General features: G+C 45.9%; 1 protein-coding gene across 1 annotated transcript in view; it reads left to right on the top strand.

Annotated features, from left to right (window-relative positions):
* The window catches only part of LOC139560032 (uncharacterized), a 36,417-nt gene extending 21,182 nt beyond the window's left edge, over positions 1–15,235 (top strand). The window contains exons 9-10 of the mRNA XM_071376528.1: positions 11,914–12,112; positions 12,251–15,235. Coding sequence (XP_071232629.1) covers positions 11,914–12,112; positions 12,251–14,552 — 2,501 coding nt within the window. The 3' untranslated portion in view covers positions 14,553–15,235. The remainder of the gene's footprint in view (positions 1–11,913; positions 12,113–12,250) is intronic.
* The last annotated feature ends 5,764 nt before the right edge of the window (positions 15,236–20,999 follow it).

Below are 20,999 nucleotides of genomic sequence, written 5' to 3'. Positions count from 1 at the left end.
TTGTCCCACCCCCCACACATGCGGTGACCTCACCCATTGAGACCAGCATGTCCAGAGATACAACCTCTCTTATCATCACCCAGTGCCTGGGATTGCCTCCGCTGTACCCGCGCCCCTCCATACCCCTGTCTGCACATTATGCCCAGACTCTATTCTACCACGCCCATAAATCTGCTCCTTTTATTCTTTGTCCCCAACGCTCTAGGCGACCAGTTTTGATAGCCTTTAGCCGCACCCTCATCCTACTACTCCTCTGTTCCTCGGGTGATGTGGAGGTAAACCCAGGCCCTGCATGTCCCCAGTCACCCTCATTTGTTGACTTCTGCGATCGAAAAAGCCTTGGCCTCATGCATGTCAACATCAGAAGCCTCCTCCCTAAGTTTGCCTTACTCACCGCTTTAGCACACTCTGCCAATCCTGATGTCCTTGCCGTGTCCGAATCCTGGCTTAGGAAGGCCACCAAAAATTCTGAGATTTCCATACCCAACTATAACACTTTCCGTCAAGATAGAACTGCCAAAGGGGGAGGAGTTGCAATCTACTGCAGAGATAGCCTGCAAAGTTCTGTCATACTTTCCAGGTCTATGCCCAAACAGTTCGAACTTCTAATTTTAAAAATTAATCTCTCCAGAAATAAGTCTCTCACTGTTGCCGCCTGCTACCGACCCCCCTCAGCTCCCAGCTGTGCCCTGGACACCATCTGTGAATTGATCGCTCCCCATCTAGCTTCAGAGTTTGTTCTGTTAGGTGACCTAAACTGGGATATGCTTAACACCCCGGCAGTCCTACAATCCAAGCTTGATGCCCTCAATCTCACACAAATCATCAAGGAACCCACCAGGTACAACCCTAAATCCGTAAACATGGGCACCCTAATAGACATTATCCTGACCAACCTGCCCTCCAAATACACCTCTGCTGTCTTCAATCAAGATCTCAGCGATCACTGCCTCATTGCCTGTATCCGCCACGGGTCTGCGGTCAAACGACCACCCCTCATCACTGTCAAACGCTCCCTAAAACACTTCTGCGAGCAGGCCTTTCTAATCGACCTGGCCCGGGTACCCTGGAAGGATATTGACCTCATCCCGTCAGTTGAGGATGCCTGGTCATTCTTTAAATGTTACTTCCTCACCATATTAGACAAGCATGCTCCGTTCAAAAAATGCAGAACCAAGAACAGATATAGCCCTTGGTTCACTCCAGACCTGACTGCCCTCGACCAGCACAAAAACATCCTGTGGCGAACTGCAATAGCATCGAAGAGCCCCCGCGATATGCAACTGTTCAGGGAAGTCAGGAACCAATACACGCAGTCAGTCAGGAAAGCAAAGGCCAGCTTTTTCAAGCAGAAATTCGCATCCTGTAGCTCTAACTCCAAAAAGTTCTGGGATACTGTAAAGTCCATGGAGAACAAGAGCACCTCCTCCCAGCTGCCCACTGCACTGAGGCTAGGTAACACGGTCACCACCGATAAATCCGTGATAATCGAAGACTTCAACAAGCATTTCTCAATGGCTGGCCATGCCTTCTTCCTGGCGACTCCAACCTTGGCCAACAGCCCCGCCCCCCCCGCTGCTACTCGCCCAAGCCTCCCCAGCTTCTCCTTTACCCAAATCCAGATAGCAGATGTTCTGAAAGAGCTGGAAAACCTGGACCCATACAAATCAGCTGGGCTTGACAATCTGGACCCCCTATTTCTGAAACTGTCCGCCGCCATTGTCGCACCCCCTATTACCAGCCTGTTCAACCTCTCCTTCGTATCATCTGAGATCCCCAAGGATTGGAAAGCTGCCGCGGTCATCCCCCTCTTCAAAGGGGGAGACACCCTGGACCCAAACTGTTACAGACCTATATCCATCCTGCCCTGCCTATCTAAGGTCTTCGAAAGCCAAGTCAACAAACAGATCACTGACCATCTCGAATCCCACCGTACCTTCTCCGCTGTGCAATCCGGTTTCCGAGCCGGTCACGGATGCACCTCAGCCACGCTCAAGGTACTAAACGACATCATAACCGCCATCGATAAAAGACATTACTGTGCAGCCGTCTTCATCGACCTGGCCAAGGCTTTCGACTCTGTCAATCACCATATTCTTATCGGCAGACTCAGTAGCCTCGGTTTTTCTAATGACTGCCTTGCCTGGTTCACCAACTACTTTGCAGACAGAGTTCAGTGTGTCAAATCGGAGGGCATGTTGTCCGGTCCTCTGGCAGTCTCTATGGGGGTACCACAGGGTTCAATTCTCGGGCCGACTCTTTTCTCTGTATACATCAATGATGTTGCTCTTGCTGCGGGCGATTCCCTGATCCACCTCTACGCAGACGACACCATTCTATATACTTCCGGCCCTTCCTTGGACACTGTGCTATCTAACCTCCAAACGAGCTTCAATGCCATACAACACTCCTTCCGTGGCCTCCAACTGCTCTTAAACGCTAGTAAAACCAAATGCATGCTTTTCAACCGTTCGCTGCCTGCACCCGCACGCCCGACTAGCATCACCACCCTGGACGGTTCCGACCTAGAATATGTGGACATCTATAAGTACCTAGGTGTCTGGCTAGACTGCAAACTCTCCTTCCAGACTCATATCAAACATCTCCAATCCAAAATCAAATCAAGAATCGGCTTTCTATTCCGCAACAAAGCCTCCTTCACTCACGCCGCCAAACTTACCCTAGTAAAACTGACTATCCTGCCGATCCTCGACTTCGGCGATGTCATCTACAAAATAGCTTCCAACACTCTACTCAGCAAACTGGATGCAGTTTATCACAGTGCCATTCGTTTTGTTACTAAAGCACCTTATACGACCCACCACTGCGACCTGTATGCCCTAGTCGGCTGGCCCTCGCTACATGTTCGTCGTCAGACCCACTGGCTCCAGGTCATCTACAAGGCTATGCTAGGTAAAGTGCCGCCTTATCTCAGTTCACTGGTCACGATGGCTACACCCACCCGCAGCACGCGCTCCAGCAGGTGTATCTCACTGATCATCCCTAAAGCTAAAACCTCATTTGGACGCCTTTCCTTCCAGTTCTCTGCTGCCTGCGACTGGAACGAATTGCAAAAATCTCTGAAGTTGGAGACTTTTATCTCCCTCAACAACTTTAAAAATCTGCTATCCGAGCAGCTAACCGATCGCTGCAGCTGTACATAGTCCATCTGTAAACTACCCACCCAATTTACCTACCTCACCCCCCATACTGCTTTTATTTATTTACTTTTCTGCTCTTTTGCACACCAGTACCAATATCTCTTCTTGCACATGATTATCTGATGATTTATCACTCCAGTGTTAATCTGCTAAATTGTAATTATTCGATTTATTGCCTACCTCATGCCTTTTGCACACATTGTATATAGATTCTCTTTTTTTCTACCATGTTATTGACTTGTTTATTGTTTACTCCATGTGTAACTCTGTGTTGTCTGTTCACACTGCTATGCTTTATCTTGGCCAGGTCGCAGTTGCAAATGAGAACTTGTTCTCAACTAGCCTACCTGGTTAAATAAAGGTGAAATAAATAAAATAAAAATAACCAATGAGGAGATGACACGTGGGTATATGCTTCTATAAACCAATGAGGAGATGGGAGAGGCAGGACTTGCACCGCGTTCAGCATCACAAATAGAACTGACTTCAATTTTAGCGCTTGGCTACACAGACGCTCGTTGGCGCTCGCGTGCACTGTGGGTGCAATGATTGAATAACATGTATGTGTACATTTATTTTGCAACGCTCGAGCACGCGACGCGAGCGGTGTGGTCAGCATGTAACATGTAAATGTATTTTGCGGCGTGCGCAATGCGAGCGGTGTGGTCAGCATGTTATAGTATAAAATACATTTCCACAGAAAATATGACCCTTCAGTTTCTGAGTCACTCAGTGCGGTATTTCTGTAACAAATCATCAACATTAGGCCAATATTGAGGACTGTTGACAGCGGTGCCACTTCCTCACATCAACTTAAAGCATAAATCAAAAATATGAAAATACTATAGGCCTATGTCATGTAGCGAAATGAATAGCTATCTATTGTTATCCTGCGGATTTAGGTAGAGAGGGGAATAGCTACAATGTAAATATCAGCATTTCAGGTAGTAAACAAGTAAAATGCATTTGAGGAAGATGCTTGAGGTGAATTATAGCCGCTTGTGTTATAGTTATAGGATAGCCAATATGTCCTAATCGATTATATACAGTTGAAGTCGGAAGTTTACATACACTTAGGTTGGAGTCATTAAAACTCGTTTTTCAAACCTCCACAAATTTCTTGTTAACAAACTATATAGTTTTGGCAAGTCAGTTAGGACATCTACTTTGTGCATGTCACAAGTAATTTTTCCAAGAATTGTTTACAGACAGATTATTTCACTTATAATTCATTGTATCACAATTCCAGTGGGTCAGGAGTTTACATTAAGTTGACTGTGACTTTAAAAAGCTCGGAAAATTCCAGAAAATGATGTCATGGCTTTAGAAGCTTCTGATAGGCTAATTGACATCATTTCAGTCAATTGGAGGTGTACCTGTGGATGTATTTCAAGGCATACCTTCAAACGCAGTGCCTCTTTGCTTGACATCATGGGGAAATCAGTCAAGACCTCAGGAAAAAAAATTGTAGACCTTCTCAAGTCTTGTTCATCCTTGGGAGCAATTTCCAAATGCCTCAAGGTACCACGTTCATCTGTACAAACAATAGTACGCAAGTATAAACACAATGGGACCACGCAGCTGCCATTACCGCTCAGGAAGGAGACGCGTTCTGTCTCCTAGAGATTAACGTACTTTTGGTGTGAAAAGTGCAAATCAATCCCAGAACAACAGCAAAGGACCTTGTGAAGATGCTTGCGGAAACAGGTTCAAAAGTATCTACAGTGGGGAGAACAAGTATTTGATACACTGCCGATTTTGCAGGTTTTCCTACTTACAAAGCATGTAGAGGTCTGTAATTTTTATCATAGGTACACTTCAACTGTGAGAGACGAAATCTAAAACAAAAATCCAGAAAATCACATTGTATGATTTTTAAGTAATTAATTTGCATTTTATTACATGACATAAGTATTTGATCACCTACCAACCAGTAAGAATTCCGGCTCTCACAGACCTGTTAGTTTTTCTTTAAGAAGCCCTCCTGTTCTCCACTCATTACCTGTATTAACTGCACCTGTTTGAACTCGTTACCTGTATAAAAGACACCTGTCCACACACTCAATCAAACAGACTCCAACCTCTCCACAATGGCCAAGACCAGAGAGCTGTGTAAGGACATCAGGGATAAAATTGTAGACCTGCACAAGGCTGGGATGGGCTACAGGACAATAGGCAAGCAGCTTGGTGAGAAGGCAACAACTGTTGGCGCAATTATTAGAAAATGGAAGAAGTTCAAGATGACGGTCAATCACCCTCGGTCTGGAGCTCCATGCAAGATCTCACCTCGTGGGGCATCAATGATCATGAGGAAGGTGAGGGATCAGCCCAGAACTACACAGCAGGACCTGGTCAATGACCTGAAGAGAGCTGGGACCACAGTCTCAAAGAAAACCATTAGTAACACACTACGCCATCATGGATTAAAATCCTGCAGCGCATGCAAGGTCCCCCTGCTCAAGCCAGCGCATGTCCAGGCCCGTCTGAAGTTTGCCAATGACCATCTGGATGATCCAGAGGAGGAATAGGAGAAGGTTGTGTGGTCTGATGAGACAAAAATAGAGCTTTTTGGTCTAAACTCCACTCGCCGTGTTTGGAGGAAGAAGGATGATGAGTACAACCCCAAGAACCCATCCCAACCGTGAAGCATGGAGGTGGAAACATCATTCTTTGGGGATGCTTTTCTGCAAAGGGGTCAGGACGAATGCACCGTATTGAGGGGAGGATGGATGGGGCCATGTATCGCAAGATCTTGGCCAACAACCTCCTTCCCTCAGTAAGAGCATTGAAGATGGGTCGTGGCTGGGTCTTCCAGCATGACAACGAAACGAAACACACAGCCAGGGCAACTAAGGAGTGGCTCCGTAAGAAGCATCTCAAGGTCCTGGAGTGGTCTAGCCAGTCTCCAGACCTGAACCCAATAGAAAATCTTTGGAGGGAGCTGAAAGTCCGTATTGCCCAGCGACAGCCCCGAAACCTGAAGGATCTGGGGAAGGTCTGTATGGAGGAGTGGGCCAAAATCCCTGCTGCAGTGTGTGCAAACATGGTCAAGAACTACAGGAAACGTATGAGCTCTGTAATTGCAAACAAAGGTTTCTGTACCAAATGTTAAGTTCTGCTTTTCTGATGTATCAAATACTTATGTCATGCAATAAAATGCAAATTAATTATTTAAAAATCACACAATGTGATTTTCTGGATTTTTGTTTTAGATTCCGTCTCTCACAGTTGAAGTGTACCTATGATAAAAATTACAGACCTCTACATGCTTTGTAAGTAGGAAAACCTGCAAAATCGGCAGTGTATCAAATACTTGTTCTCCCCACTGTATATCCACAGTAAAACAAGTCCTATATCGACATGACCTGAAAGGCCGCTCAGCAAGGAAGAAGCCACTGCTCCAAAACTGCCATAAAGTCAGACTACGGTTTGCAACTGCACATGGGGACAAAGATTGTACTTTTTGGAGAAATGTCCTCGTGTCTGATGAAACAAAAATATAACTGTTTGGCCATAATGCCCATCGTTATGTTTGGAGGAAAAATGGGGAGGCTTGCAAGCCGAAGAACACCATCCCAACCGTGAAGCACGGGGGTGGCAGCATCTTGTTGTGGGGGTGCTTTGCTGCAGGAGGTACTGGTGCACTTCACAAAATAGATGACGTCATGAGGGAGGAAAATTATGTGGATATATTGAAGCAACATCTAAAGACATCAGTCAGGAAGTTAAAGCTTGGTCGCAAGTGAGTCTTCCAAATGGACAATGACCCCAAGCATACTTCCAAAGTTGTGGCAAAATGGCTTAAGGACAACAAAGTCAAGGTATTGGAGTGGCCATCACAAAGCCCTGACCTCAGTCCCATAGAAAATTTGTGGGCAGGACTGAAAAAGCGTGTGCGAGCAAAGAGGCCTACAAACCTGACTCAGTTACACCAGCTCTGTCAGGAGGAATGGGCCAAAATTCACCCAACTTATTGTGGGAAGCTTGTGGATGGCTACCCAAAATGTTTGACTCAAGTTAAACAATTTAAAGGCAATGCTACAAAATACTAATTGAGTGTATGTAAACTTCTGACCCACTGGGAATGTGATGAAAGAAATAAAAGCTGAAATAAATAATTCTCTCTACTATTATTCTGACATTTCACATTCTTAAAATAAAGCTGTGATCCTAACTGACCTAAGACAGGGAATTTTTACTAGGATTACATTTCAGGAATTGTGAAAAACTGAGTTTAAATGTATTTTTGCTAAGGTGTATGTAAACTTCTGACTTCAACTGGAGGTATCGTTAAAGTGACTATGCATTGATAATAGATAATAAACAGCGAGTAGCAGCAGTGTAAAAAAAAAAGGGAGGGGTCAATGCAGATAGTCCTGGTAGCCATTTGATTAGCTGTTCAGCAGTCTTATGGCTTGGGGCTAGAAGCTGTTCAGAAGCCTTTTGGACCTAGACTTGGTGCTCCGGTACCGCTTGCTGCGTGGTAGCAGAGAGAGCAGTCTATGACTATGGTGTCTGGAGTCTTTGGCAATTTTTAGGGCCTTCAGGTATACAGGTCCTGGATGGTAGGAAGCTTGGCCCCAATGATGTACTGGGCTGTACGCACTACCCTCTGTAGTGCCTTGCTGTCGGAGGCCGAGCAGTTGCCATTCCAGGCGGTGATGCAACCAGTCAGGATGTTCTCTGCTGCAGCTGTAGAACTTTTTGAGAATCTGAGGATCCATGCCAAGTCTCCTGAGGGGGAATAGGCTTTGTCGTGCCCTCTTCACGACTGTCTTGATGTGTTTGGATCATGATAGTTTGTTGGTGATGTGGACACCAAGGAACTTGAAGCTCTCACCTGCTCCACTACAGCCCGTTGATAAGAATGGGGGCATGCTCGGCCCTCCTTTTCCGGTAGTCCACGATCATCTCCTTTGTCTTGATCACGTTGGCCAGGGTGTGACACGGGTGTGCATTCTAGTTTCTTTATTTCTGTTTTCTATTTCTTTGTTTTTGGCCGAGTGTGGTTCCCAATCAGAGGGAGCTGTCTATCGTTGTCTCTGATTGGGAATCATACTTAGGCAGCCTTTTCCCACCTTTGTTTTGTGGGTAGTTATTTTCTGTTTAGTTTCTGTTACCTGACAGAACTGTTCGCTTTCGTTTTGTTACTTTGTTCAAGTGTTTCTTTGATAAAATCATGAACACTTTCCACGCTGCGCTTTGGTCAACTCCTTCCGACGACAGGCGTTACAGATATGCCAACTTGTGTCTTTTAAAATGAATTATATGAGGCTATGTATTTTTGCAGCCATTCATGGATAGTTTTGAATAAGTCCTACAAATAAGCATTTAATATTAAATGCACCATGCCTCAAATATAACATTTGACATTTCAAATATTGTGCACATGCTAGGCAGAGATGATAGGGGAACTTGCAACTCATAAACACATCGTATTTATGTAGGGTAAGATGATGGCAAGGATCTTCAACTAGTAGGCATAAACCACATTAATATTGAGATTCATTCAATTTTTCTTGAAGGTTGGGTGATTTTGAGAAATTAATTGTTATAACAAGAACATTTTCAAACTCCCAGCACTTGAGAAACATAGATCTGGAGAGCAATGTAGGATTTTCTTCCAGCCTATTCTAAAGAGAGAGTTCACACAAAATACAAAGTGTTTGGTTCCTTACCTTGAAAGCAGTATATGGACAAGGAGAGTGCAATCTATAATTTGGTTACTCACTGCCATCAACCATTAATTTGAGTATTTCCTGTTCAGAGCCTTGGTTTAGTGGTAACACTCCCTGGCACATGTCACAACAGACTTTCCACCTGAGAACAGGGATCAATCCCTGCTTCCAACCTTCCCACTGTTTCTCCCATTTGCCGGTCTCCCCATCTCATTTCATTACTGTCTGAATACAGTGTCAAACCACCTAAAAATACATATTAAAAAAATATTAGCAGACTATAAATTTAATCCCCCCAAAATCTCAAAGTAACAACATCGTCACATTTTGAGTGTTCATTTAATTTTTATTATAAATGTTTTACCCTGGTCATAGGCCTAAGCCATGTCGAAATACATAGAATTACAGGAAATTAGCTTTAAAACAGTACAATTTTCCTGGGGGAGGACTCACAGAACCCCCCCATTTAGAAGTTCTGCCAGGGAGCAATTAAATTCACATAGCAAATCTCTCTCCAAGCTTTCTTCAAAAGTTGTCATCCCTGGTATATCTAGCTGACCGATAACACATTCTGATGGAATGGCTTGTCCTGCACTTTCTAAAAACCCAGAGTGCATTGAGTGAATGTTGGGAAAAGATCTTAGTTCCTTTCTAACATAGCAATGTGAATGCAAAGTGGACTCGGACCACAAAATAGTTGAAGTGAACTGGCAAAAGAGTCGAGTCGTCATTCAAAGGCAGTGTGAATACAAAGAAAACTGGGTTCTTTTACTTATTTTTTTTTTACCCCAGAGCGCTGGATCGGTTCTTTTAAAGAAGACTATGAAAACACCCAGAAAATCTTAAATACAATTATTATAAATACAATAATGATGAAAAAACGTTATTGATGAGAAAGAAATTAACTAGGACTACAACATAATTACTTATTTATCAACTTCCACAAGAAATATAACACCCAGGGACATGTAAAAAAGTGGTCAATCCATATTTTACACTAAATAAGAAATTATATTTCCTGTGGACAGAAAAGGCACGGCAATGTAGGATTGACCCAGCTAGCTACTTTTTCTTTGGCACTAGTGATATCTTCTAAATGGCTTATTTAACCTTTCTGGCGCAGGCGTTCCGCTAGCGACCCACCTCGACAACATCCGGTGAAATTGCAGAGCGCGAAATTAAAATTACAGAAATATAAATATTTAACATTCATGAAAATACAAGTGTCATACATCAATAAAGCTTAACTTCTTGTTAATCCAGCCGCTGTTTCAGATTTCAAAAAGGCTTTACGGCGAAAGCACACCATGCGATTATCTGAGGACAGCACCCCACATACAAAAGCATGTAAAACATTTTTCAACCAGGCAGGTGCGCCACAAAAGTCAGAAATAGCGATATAATAAAAGCCTTACCTTTGAAGATCTTCTTCTGTTGGCACTCCAAAAGATCCCATCTACATCACAAATGGTCCTTTTGTTCGATAAAGTCCTTCTTCATAACCCCAAAAACTCAGTTTAGCTGGCGCGCTTCATTCAATAATCCACCGGTTTCCCTCCTTCAAAATGCATACAAAATGAATCCCAAACTTTACCAATATACTTCTCCAAACAAGTCAAACAAGGTTTATAATCAAACTTCAGCTACCCTAATACGTAAATAAATGATACAATTTAAGACGGAGAATCGTTATTGTCTTTACAGGAGGTAAACAACAATGAACAAGCTCTTATCCACGCGCATGAAAACACTATAGCCAAAATGGGAGCCACTTAGAAAAACTACAAATTCTAGCTAATTTTTCCAAAAACAAGCCTGAAACTCTTTCTAAAGACTGTTGACATCTAGTGGAAGCCCTAGGAACTGCAATCTGGGAAGATTTCGCCTCATAATAAACATGACAGCCATTGAGAAAAGTGGTTGACTGAATTAATTTTTTTGTGATGGTTTGTCCTCGGGGTTTTAGAGGTTTTAATCAGTGAAAAATAATTCATAGGACTATAGGAAACATCAGGTATTAAATTTACAAGTGTTATTTTGACAATATTTCTTATTCAGGTTCGCTATAAAATGAATTACTTGTTCAGATAAAATTGGTGGCTGGCAATTCAGTTTCGTTTTGAAACACCATGTTCACCCATTTTTACATGTGACATTATTTCACTCTTTCTGTGCTTGTAGTTGATCTTGATCTATATTTTGTTTCGCTACAAAGAGTCACTTCCCATAGGCTACAATTCATTGTGAAAATGTGTCTAAGTATGTTATAAAACGCTCAAAAAGACTCCAAACCAACTCATATTATGTCAATTTTATTCTGGATAAAGTCTGTCGTGGAAAATTGAATGGTTGTTTTATTCGACAGAATAGAATCTGTCGACTATTGTGTGTGTGTGTGTTCCACTGAGGATGGGCCTCTATGAGATAGCACTGACAGAGAAGATTTACGATGTCTTTGGGTAATAAAGCCTAAAGAGCATTCCAGATAGTAAAGGTAATGTTTTTGTGCTATACCGTACCAGGGTGAGACGGGTTCCAGTTTGGAGTAGGAGGGGGCCAGACACTAGTCTTTACAATGAGAACTGTTAACACAGCAGTAACTGTCTGCTATGTTTTATAGATATCTTTCTTACAAATCTTAACCTTTGTGAACTGTTTCTAAGATCTGTGGTTCGTCATGTAAGTTGAGAGGGGTGTATCTTGGCTATAAAAAATCTTTGTATTCTTCTGTAGGGACTCTCAAAAATTCATTATAGATAGTGAATTGTTGAAAGTCAAAGGCTAAAGCTTAAAGCTCATTAAAGATGAAGTTTAAGTATAACTCTGACTGGTGTGTAGTTTGTAACTCTCCTCATTTGGTAATACAGGAAAATGCCATCACAAGTCTCTGCACTAAAAACATGTTTTTATTTTCCACTGCACTAAAAATCCATATTTGTGTATTTTTGTTGTTGTAAATAGCATCATTCAAACATGTTATCTTAAAAGGTGTATGGACCCCAGTGTTCCCAAAATGTCATATTTTGGTCACCATAGACCATTTTTAAGTGATTATATTTTTTTGTTTCCCCCAGGCTCTCCTAAGAGGCGTCCGTTCCAGAGACAGAGAGCAGCCAGTGATAACACAGACCCAACTGAAGAGGACTCACCACCTCCTCACCCTTCACCCCCTCTCCGCCATGACATCACCCAGCCCCTCCCCCCCACACACAGCCATCTCTCTGCGCGGTCTCTATCTCCCCCCACCTGCCCACCCTCACCCTCCCTCGGCAGGTACCATTCACAGACTCTTACTTCTAACAAACAGTGGGTTGGACCAACATTACATTTTTATTGGTTATCGACCTATTAAATCTGAATGGTGTTGTTCGATGGTGAATCTACCTAACGTCTCTCTCTGTCTCTCTACAGGCTAGAGGGGGAGGCGGTGGTGGAGGCTGCCAGCAGAGGTAGGAAAGGGAGAGACGTGACTCACCCACCACCAGAGCCCCCTGAGGCCCAGGGGAGAGAGGAGGAGCCTGTGGAGATGACAGAGACAGGATTATTGAGAGAAGCTGGGACAGAGAAAGAGGCAAGGTCATGGGCAGAAATGGGGGCAGTGACAAGAACAGAAGCAGGAGAGGAGTTCAAAGTATGGGTTGGGTCAGGAGAAGAGTCAGAGGAAGGGGCATATATTTTAGGGACAGAACAAAGGGTGGGTAATGGAGCAGAGATAATGGTATGGGAAGGTCTGGGAACAGATGAAGCCCAAGAGGGAGGAGAAAGGTTACAGGCAGAGCAAGAAGCTGAGACAAGGATAAAGGCAAGGACTGTGGATGGATTGGGGGCCACTTCAAAGGCAGAAGCAGGAATGGGTGTAAGAGCCAAGACAGGTGTAGGGGCTGTTCTGGGAACAGAAAAAGAGACCGAGACAGGAGCCAGGTTAGAGTCAGTGATAGAGGTGGGGGCCACACCAGGGGCTGAATTTGAAGTGGAGGTAGGGCTAGGGGCATCAGTGGTGAGGATCAAGGCAGATTTAGGATCAGGATTAGAAGGGTTTCTAGGTGCTGGAACAGGGATAGGGGCAGATCCAGGGCCTCGATCAAGGTCTGGGTCTGTAGTGTGTATCAGTCGACAGGAGAGCTCTGAGACCCAGGCCTCTCTGTACAGAGACATCTGGAGCCTACGAGCCTCTCTGGAGCAGTATGCCTCCTCGGACCAGAGCAGCACGGACAGAGAGTCCATACGCAGCGACGTCGACAGTGTGTGTTCGGTAGGAGGAGCAGCAGGCCAGTCCAGCTTCACTGCCTGCCTCTCCCAGGACATTGGCGATGAACTGGAGGGAGAATGGGAGTATGGGGACACGGAAAGGGAGGGGGGAGACAGAAGACAGAAGGAGACAGAGGCGGAAGCAGAATACAGGGACACTGGAAGAAAGATGGTTAACAGGGGGGTTCAGAGGAGAGATAGTGAGGGTAGGGGAGGAGAAGGGGGAGGAGGTAGGGGAGGAGAAGGGGGAGTAGGAGGAGAGACTGAAGCAGGGAGCTGGAAGCTTCTGCAGATGGACAGCGGGTACACGTCCATTGAGGCTCCAATACGGGCCCCTGAGGAGCTCAGGCTGTTTGGGGCCCCTGGAGGCCCCCGGGGGAAGACAGCGTCAGAGAAAAGGCTCTTCTTCACTAGCTCTGGGAGGAAGGACTCCGTCAGTGAGAACATAGAGGCCAAGGTGTTCCAAGAGGAGCAGGAGGATGAGATGCGAGAGGGTACTGAGGTGGAAGAGAAACCTGTAAAGAGGTCCCCAATGTCCCCTAATGGAGGACAGATGCTTACCCTCAAAGAACCACCACAATCACTATCACCGCTAAAATCGCTACAACCGCAACAACCGCCGCTACATTCGCCCCAACCCGTGCCCTCGCCTCGGCCCGTACGCCTACGTGACTACAGCATCGACAAGAAAACGGACGCCCTGTTCAATGAGTTCCTGCGTCATGATACCCGCTTCGACCAGCAGGGGTCGCCGCTGCACTCCCGGTACCGCTCGTGCATCCACCTCCGCAAACAGTGGCAGCGCCACAAGCAGTACAGCGACCCGGGTTCTGGGGGGCGTTACTCGCTCTCCCTGGAGAGGCAGAATTTCAGACCCCTACAGAGGGGTGATAGTGCAGGATATCCTCTGGACACAAGGTACCACAGCACGCTGTTACGTATTGCCAGCGCAGCCAACGAGGAGGCCAATGAAGGGGCGGCTAGTGAGGGAGCAACCAATGAGGGTGCGGCGCATGAGAGCACAGACGTTAAGGAGTCAATCAATAAGGGTACAGGAAATGAGACTGTAGCCAATGTTGACGCAGCTAGTCGGTCATCTGACACACTGAGGGCTGAGTCCAGCGGGATGGACCCGAGGGTGGACAATTACAACAAAAACAGTAGCCAAGCCATGAGTCTATCAGAGAGTTACTCCTCTGCCCCTACCCCTGTGGCTCTCCCTGAGCCCCTGGAAGACTCCATAGATCCCCCCACTCTCCACATTGAGGACCCTGAATCCCCAGGCTTAAACCCCCAGCCACAACCCCAGGCTCCACCCCCCAGCATCTCTGATAAGCTGTCTGTGACCATGGAGGACATGCTCTTCACTGGGCTGTGGAGGACAGGGCAGGGCCAGGGAGGACAAGAGTATGTGGTGGGAGCCATCTCCCTCTCCTCTTCCCCTGAGCCCTCCAGCCCTGTGTAGCCTGGCTGACCTTTCACTCCTCCAGTTAGCTTCATCCCACTGGGCACATACTGGTTGAATCAAATCAAATCAAATCAAATCAAATCAAATCAAATTTATTAGTCACATACACATGGTTAGCAGATGTTAATGCGAGTGTAGCGAAATGCTTGTGCTTCTAGTTCCGACAATGCAGTAATAACAACAAGTAATCTAACCTAACAATTCCGCAACTACTACCTTATACACGCAAGTGTAAAGGGATAAAGAATATGTACATAAAGATATATGAATGAGTGATGGTACAGACGGCATAGGCAAGGTGCAGTAGATGGTATAGAGTACGGTATATACCTATGAGATGAGTACTGTAGGGTATGTAAACATAAAGTGGCATAGTTTAAAGTGGCTAGTGGTCCATGTATTACATAAGATGGCAAGATGCAGTAGATGATATAGAGTACAGTATATACATATACATAAGAGATGTGTAATGTAGGGTATGTAAACATTATATTAGGTGGCATTGTTTAAAGTGGCTGGTGGTACATTTTTACATAATTTCCATCAATTCCCATTTTTAAGGTGGCTGGAGCTGAGTCAGTTTGTTGGCAGCGGCCGCTAAATGTTAGTGGTGGCTGTTTAACAGTCTGATGGCCTTGAGATAGAAGCTGTTTTTCAGTCTCTCGGTCCCTGCTTGGATGCACCTGTACTGACCTCGCCTTCTGGATGATAGCGGGGTGAACAGGTAGTGGCTTGGGTGGTTGTTGTCCTTGATGATCTTTATGGCCTTCCTGTGACATCGGGTGGTGTAGGTGTCCTGGAGGGCAGGTAGTTTGCCCCGGGTGATGCGTTCTGCCGACCTCACTACCCTCTGGAGAGCCTTACGGTTGTGTGCGGAGCAGTTGCCGTACCAGGCGGTGATACAGCCCGACAGGATGCTCTCGATTGTGCATCTGTAGAAGTTTGTGAGTGCTTTTGGTGACAAGCCGAATTTTTTCAGCCTCCTGAGGTTGAAGAGGCGCTGCTGCGCCTTCTTCACAACGCTGTCTGTGTGGGTGGACCAATTCAGTTTGTCCGTGATGTGTACACCGAGGAACTTAAAACTTTCCACCTTCTCCACTACTGACCCGTCGATGTGGATAGGGGGGAGCTCCCTCTGCTGTTTCCTGAAGTCCACAATCATCTCCTTTGTTTTGTTGACGTTGAGTGTGAGGTTATTTTCCTGACACCACACTCCGAGGGCCCTCACCTCCTCCCTGTAGGCCGTCTCGTCGTTGTTGGTAATCAAGCCTACCACTGTAGTGTCGTCCGCAAACTTGATGATTGAGTTGGAGGCGTGCATGGCCACGCAGTCGTGGGTGAACAGGGAGTACAGGAGAGGGCTCAGAACGCACCCTTGTGGGGCCCCAGTGTTGAGGATCAGCGGGGTGGAGATGTTGTTACCTACCCTCACCACCTGGGGGCGGCCCGTCAGGAAGTCCAGGACCCAGTTGCACAGGGCGGGGTCGAGGCCCAGGGTCTCGAGCTTGATGACGAGTTTGGAGGGTACTATGGTGTTAAATGCTGAGCTGTAGTCGATGAACAGCATTCTCACATAGGTATTCCTCTTGTCCAGATTGGTTAGGGCAGTGTGCAGTGTGGTTGCGATTGCGTCGTCTGTGGACCTATTGGGTCGGTAAGCAAATTGGAGTGGGTCTAGGGTGTCCGGTAGGGTGGAGGTGATATGGTCCTTGACTAGTCTCTCAAAGCACTTCATGATGACGGAAGTGAGTGCTACGGGGCGGTAGTCGTTTAGCTCAGTTACCTTAGCTTTCTTGGGAACAGGAACAATGGTGGCCCTCTTGAAGCATGTGGGAACAGCAGACTGGGCTAAGGATTGATTGAATATGTCCGTAAACACACCAGCCAGCTGGTCTGCGCATGCTCTGAGGACGCGGCTGGGAATGCCGTCTGGGCCTGCAGCCTTGCGAGGGTTAACACGTTTAAATGTTTTACTCACCTCGGCTGCAGTGAAGGAGAGCCCGCAGGTTTTGGTAGTGTATTATCCTCAAAGCGGGCAAAAAAGGTATTTAGCCTGTCTGGGAGCAAGACATCCTGATCCGCGACGGGGCTGCTTTTCTTTTTGTAATCCGTGATAGACTGTAGACCCTGCCACATACCCCTTGTGTCTGAGCTGTTGAATTGCGATTCAATTTTGTCTCTGTACTGGGACTTAGCCTGTTTGATAGCCTTGCGGAGAGAATAGCTACACTGTGTGTATTCGGTCATGTTTCCGGTCACCTTGCCCTGGTTAAAAGCAGTGGTTCGCGCTTTCAGTTTCACGCGAATGCTGCCGTTAATCCACGGTTTCTGGTTTGGGAATGTTTTAATCGTTGCTCTGGGTACGACATCGTCAATGCACTTCCTAATGAACTCGCTCACCGAATCTGCATATTCATCATTGTTGTTGTTGGACGCCGTGCGGAACATATTCCAATCCGCGTGATCAAAGCAGTCTTGAAGCGTGGATTCAGATTGGTCGGACCAGCGTTGAACAGACCTGAGCGCGGGAGCTTGTAGTTTTAATTTCTGTTTGTAGGCTGGAATCAACAAAATGGAGTCGTGGTCAGCTTTTCCGAAAGGAGGGCGGGGGAGGGCCTTATATGCGTCGCGGAAGTTAGTATAACAATGGTCCAGAGTTCTGCCAGCCCTGGTCGGACAATCGATGTGCTGATAGAATTTAGGGAGTTTTGTTTTTAGATTAGCCTTGTTAAAATCCCCAGCTACGATGAATGCAGCCTCAGGGTGTGTGGTTTCCAGTTTACAGAGAGTCAGATAGAGTTCGTTCAGGGCCATCGATGTGTCTGCTTGGGGGGGAATATATACGGCTGTGATTATGACCGAAGTGAATTCCCTTGGTAGATAATGCGGTCTACATTTGATTGTGAGGAGTTCTAGATCAGGTGAACAGAATGACTTTAGTTCCTGAGTGTTGTTATGATGGTCACACCACGTCTCGTTAATCATGAGGCATACCCCCCCGCCCCTCTTCTTACCAGAAAGATGTATGTTTCTGTCTGCGCGATGCGTGAAGAAACCAGCTGGCTGCACCGACTCCGTTAGCGTCTTTTCAGTTAGCCATGTTTCCGTGAAGCAGAGCACGTTGCAATCCCTGATGTCTCTCTCGAATGTTACCCGTGCTCGGATTTCATCGACCTTATTCTCAAGAGACTGGACATTGGCGAGTAGTATGCTAGGGAGTGGAGCGCGATGTGCTCGTCTCCGAAGCCTGACCAGGAGACCGCTACGTTTGCCCCTTTTTCGGCGTCGTGTAGCTTCGCCGGCTGGGATCAGGTCCATTGTATTGGGTGGAAGGCAAGACACTGGATCCGTTTCGGGAAAGTCATATTCCTGGTAGGAAGGGTGGTTAGTTGACGTTAATCGTATATTCAGTAGTTCCTCCCGGCTGTATGTAATGAAACTTAAGATCACCCGGGGTACCAATGTAAGAAATAACACATAGAAAAACAAAATACTGCATATTTTCCAAGGAACGCGAAGCGAGGCATCAATGTTGTTTCCACTTCATTTCAATTCAATGACATTGAACCAACGTGGAATAGGCGTTGAATTAACGTCTGTGCCCAGTGGGATGGCTTCTCAGTTCAGGTCAATCAATGGATGATTTTGGTATATTTTACTGTATAGCATTAAAGAAACAAAATACCTTCCCAGGTGTGAGTGACCCCCCCTTCTCTCTGGCTTTGAATGCTTCTTCATGGCTGACCTCACTTCTTGTAAAGCTACAGGCTCCCTGACTCAAATTCAATCAAATTGTATTTGTCACATGCGCTGAATACTAGTGTGAAAGTGTGTGTGTGGTGTCGGTATGAGGTGTATGTGTGGGTTTGTGTGAGCGTTAGAGTAGTGTGTGTGAGTGAGTGAGTGAGTGGGTATAGTCTTGTGAGTGTGCATAGTCAGTGCAAGATAGGGTCAATGCAGATAATCTGGGTAGCATTTGATTAAATATGTTGCAGTCTTATGGCTTGTGCGTAAAAGCTGCCTCGGAACCTGTTGGTCCGAGAGTTGATCCTCCGGTACCATTTGCCAGATGGTAGCAGAGTGAACAGTCTTTGGCTTGAGTGACTGGTCTTTGGCAATTTTTCTGGCCTTCCTCTGACACCACCTGATGTAGAGGTCCTGGGTGGCAGGGAGGTCGGCTCCAGTGATGTACTGGGCCATCCACACAACCCTCTGTAGAGTTTTGAGGTTGAGGGCGGTGCAGTTGCCATACCAAGCGGTGATGCAGCCAGTCAAGATGCTCTCAATGGTGCAGCTGTAGAACTTTTTGAGGATCTGAGGGCCCATGCCAAATAATTTCAGCCTCCTGAGGGGGAAGAGGCGTTGTCGTGCCTTGTTCACGACTGTGCGTGTGTGTGTGTGGACAGTGTAAAGTCCTTAGTGATGTGGACAACAAGGAACTTGAAGCTCTTGACCCACTCTGCAGCCCTGTCGATGTGGATGGTGGCTTGTTCTTCCCTCTTTCTCCTATAGTGCACGATCAGCTCCTTGGTCTTACTGATGTTGAGGGAGAGGTTGTTGCCCTTGCACAACACAGCCAGGTCTCTGACCTCCTCCCTGTAGGCTGTTCTCATCGCCGTCCATAAACAGGCTTACTGCCGTCGTGTCGTCAGCAAACTGGATAATGGTGTTGGAGTTGTGCGTGGCCACACAGTCGTGGGTTAACAAGGAGAACAGGAGGGGTTTAAGCACACACCCCTGAGGGGCCCACTGTTTTGACGGTCAGCGTGGCAGAGGGGCTGTTGCCTACCCTCACCACCTGAGGCTGGCCCATCACGAAGTCAAGGATCCAGTTGCAGAGGGAGGTGTTCAGTCCCAGGGTCCTGAGCTTGGTGATGAGTTTGGAGGGGACTATGGTATTGAATGCTGAGCTGTAGTCTATGAACAGCATTCTCACATAGTTATTTATTTTCTTGTCCAGGTGGGAGAAAGCAGTGTGAAGTGCAATTGAGATTGTGTCATCTGCTGGGTTGGAGAGTAACGGATTACATTTAATCATATTATTATATGTAGTAGAAAGCATTGTATTAGAAGAAGCCCATAAAGTAAAATGTAACATCCATATATGGCCAGCTATGTAAACTTTAACATTGATTTATCTTGCAATAGATGTCGTTCAACATTTGTCTTCTTCTAATGCCTCTTAAGGGGAAAGTAATCTAAAAGTAACTGGATGTAATTATATTACATTACTGAGTTTGGGTAATCCAAAAGTTACATGACTGATTACAATTTGACAGGTAACTAGTAACTGTAATGAATTACATTTACAAAGTAACCTACCCAACCCTGGTCATCTTTGGATATTTTGGGGTGGTATGCAAATTGGAGTGGGTAAAGGGTGTCTGGGATGAAAATGTTGATGTGTGTCATGACCAGCCTTTCAAAGCACTTCAAGATTACAGATGTGAGTGCTACGTGACGATAGTCATTTAGGCAGGTTATCTTGGAGTTCTTGGGAACAATGACAATGGTGGTCAGCTTGAAACGTGTTGGGATTACGGACAGGGCCAAGGCGAGATTGAAAATGTCTGTAAAGATATGCTCTGAGAATGCGCCCTGGTATTCCATCTAGCCCGGCGGCCTTAACCTGTTTTAAAAGTCTTACTCACATCAGCCACGGAAAGCATGATCACACAGTTGTCTGGAACAGCAGGGGCAGCTATCATGCATGGCTCAGTGTTGTTTTTTTCCCTTCGAGAGAGCACAAAAGGCATTTAAGGCATTTAGTTTGTTTGGGAGTTTGTCACTGGGCAACTCAAGGCTGGGTTTCCCTTTTGTAATTCGTTATCGTCCGCAAGCCCTGCCACAGAACAATAAGCGTCAGAGCCACTGTAATAGGATTCCATCTTCCTCTTATATTCTCCTTTTCTATGTTTGATGGGTCGTTGGAGGTCATAGTAGAATTTCTTGTATACATCCAGGTCTGTGTTCCGTTCCTTGTAAGCGATAGCTCTAGTCTTAAGCCCAGCGGGGATATTGCCTGTAATCCATGTTTTTTTGGTTTGGATACGTTCGCACTGTGGAGACGATGTCGTCGATGCACTTATTGATGAAGCCTTTGACGGATGTCGTAAACTCCTCAATGCTATCAGATGAATCCTTGAACATATCCCAGTCTGCACCAGAAAAATAGTCTTGTAGCCTCGTGTCTGTTTCATCGGATCACTTCTATACTAAGCGCGACACTGGTACTTTGTTTGAGCTTTTGTTTGTAAACAGGAAGCATGAGGATAGAGTTGTGGTATATTTGCTGAAGGGAGGGCCTTGTATGCGTTTCTGTGTGTAGAATAAAAGTGGTCCAGAGTTTTAGCGCTCCTTGTGGCGCAGGAGACGTGTTGGTAGAAGTGAGGTAGATTGGATTTCAGTCTCCCCGCATTAAAGTCTCTGCCCATAAGAAACATT

Source organism: Salvelinus alpinus, chromosome 30 (assembly GCF_045679555.1).
Source record: "Salvelinus alpinus chromosome 30, SLU_Salpinus.1, whole genome shotgun sequence".
Taxonomy (NCBI): domain Eukaryota; kingdom Metazoa; phylum Chordata; class Actinopteri; order Salmoniformes; family Salmonidae; genus Salvelinus; species Salvelinus alpinus.
This window is presented reverse-complemented; position numbering and strand designations above follow the sequence as displayed.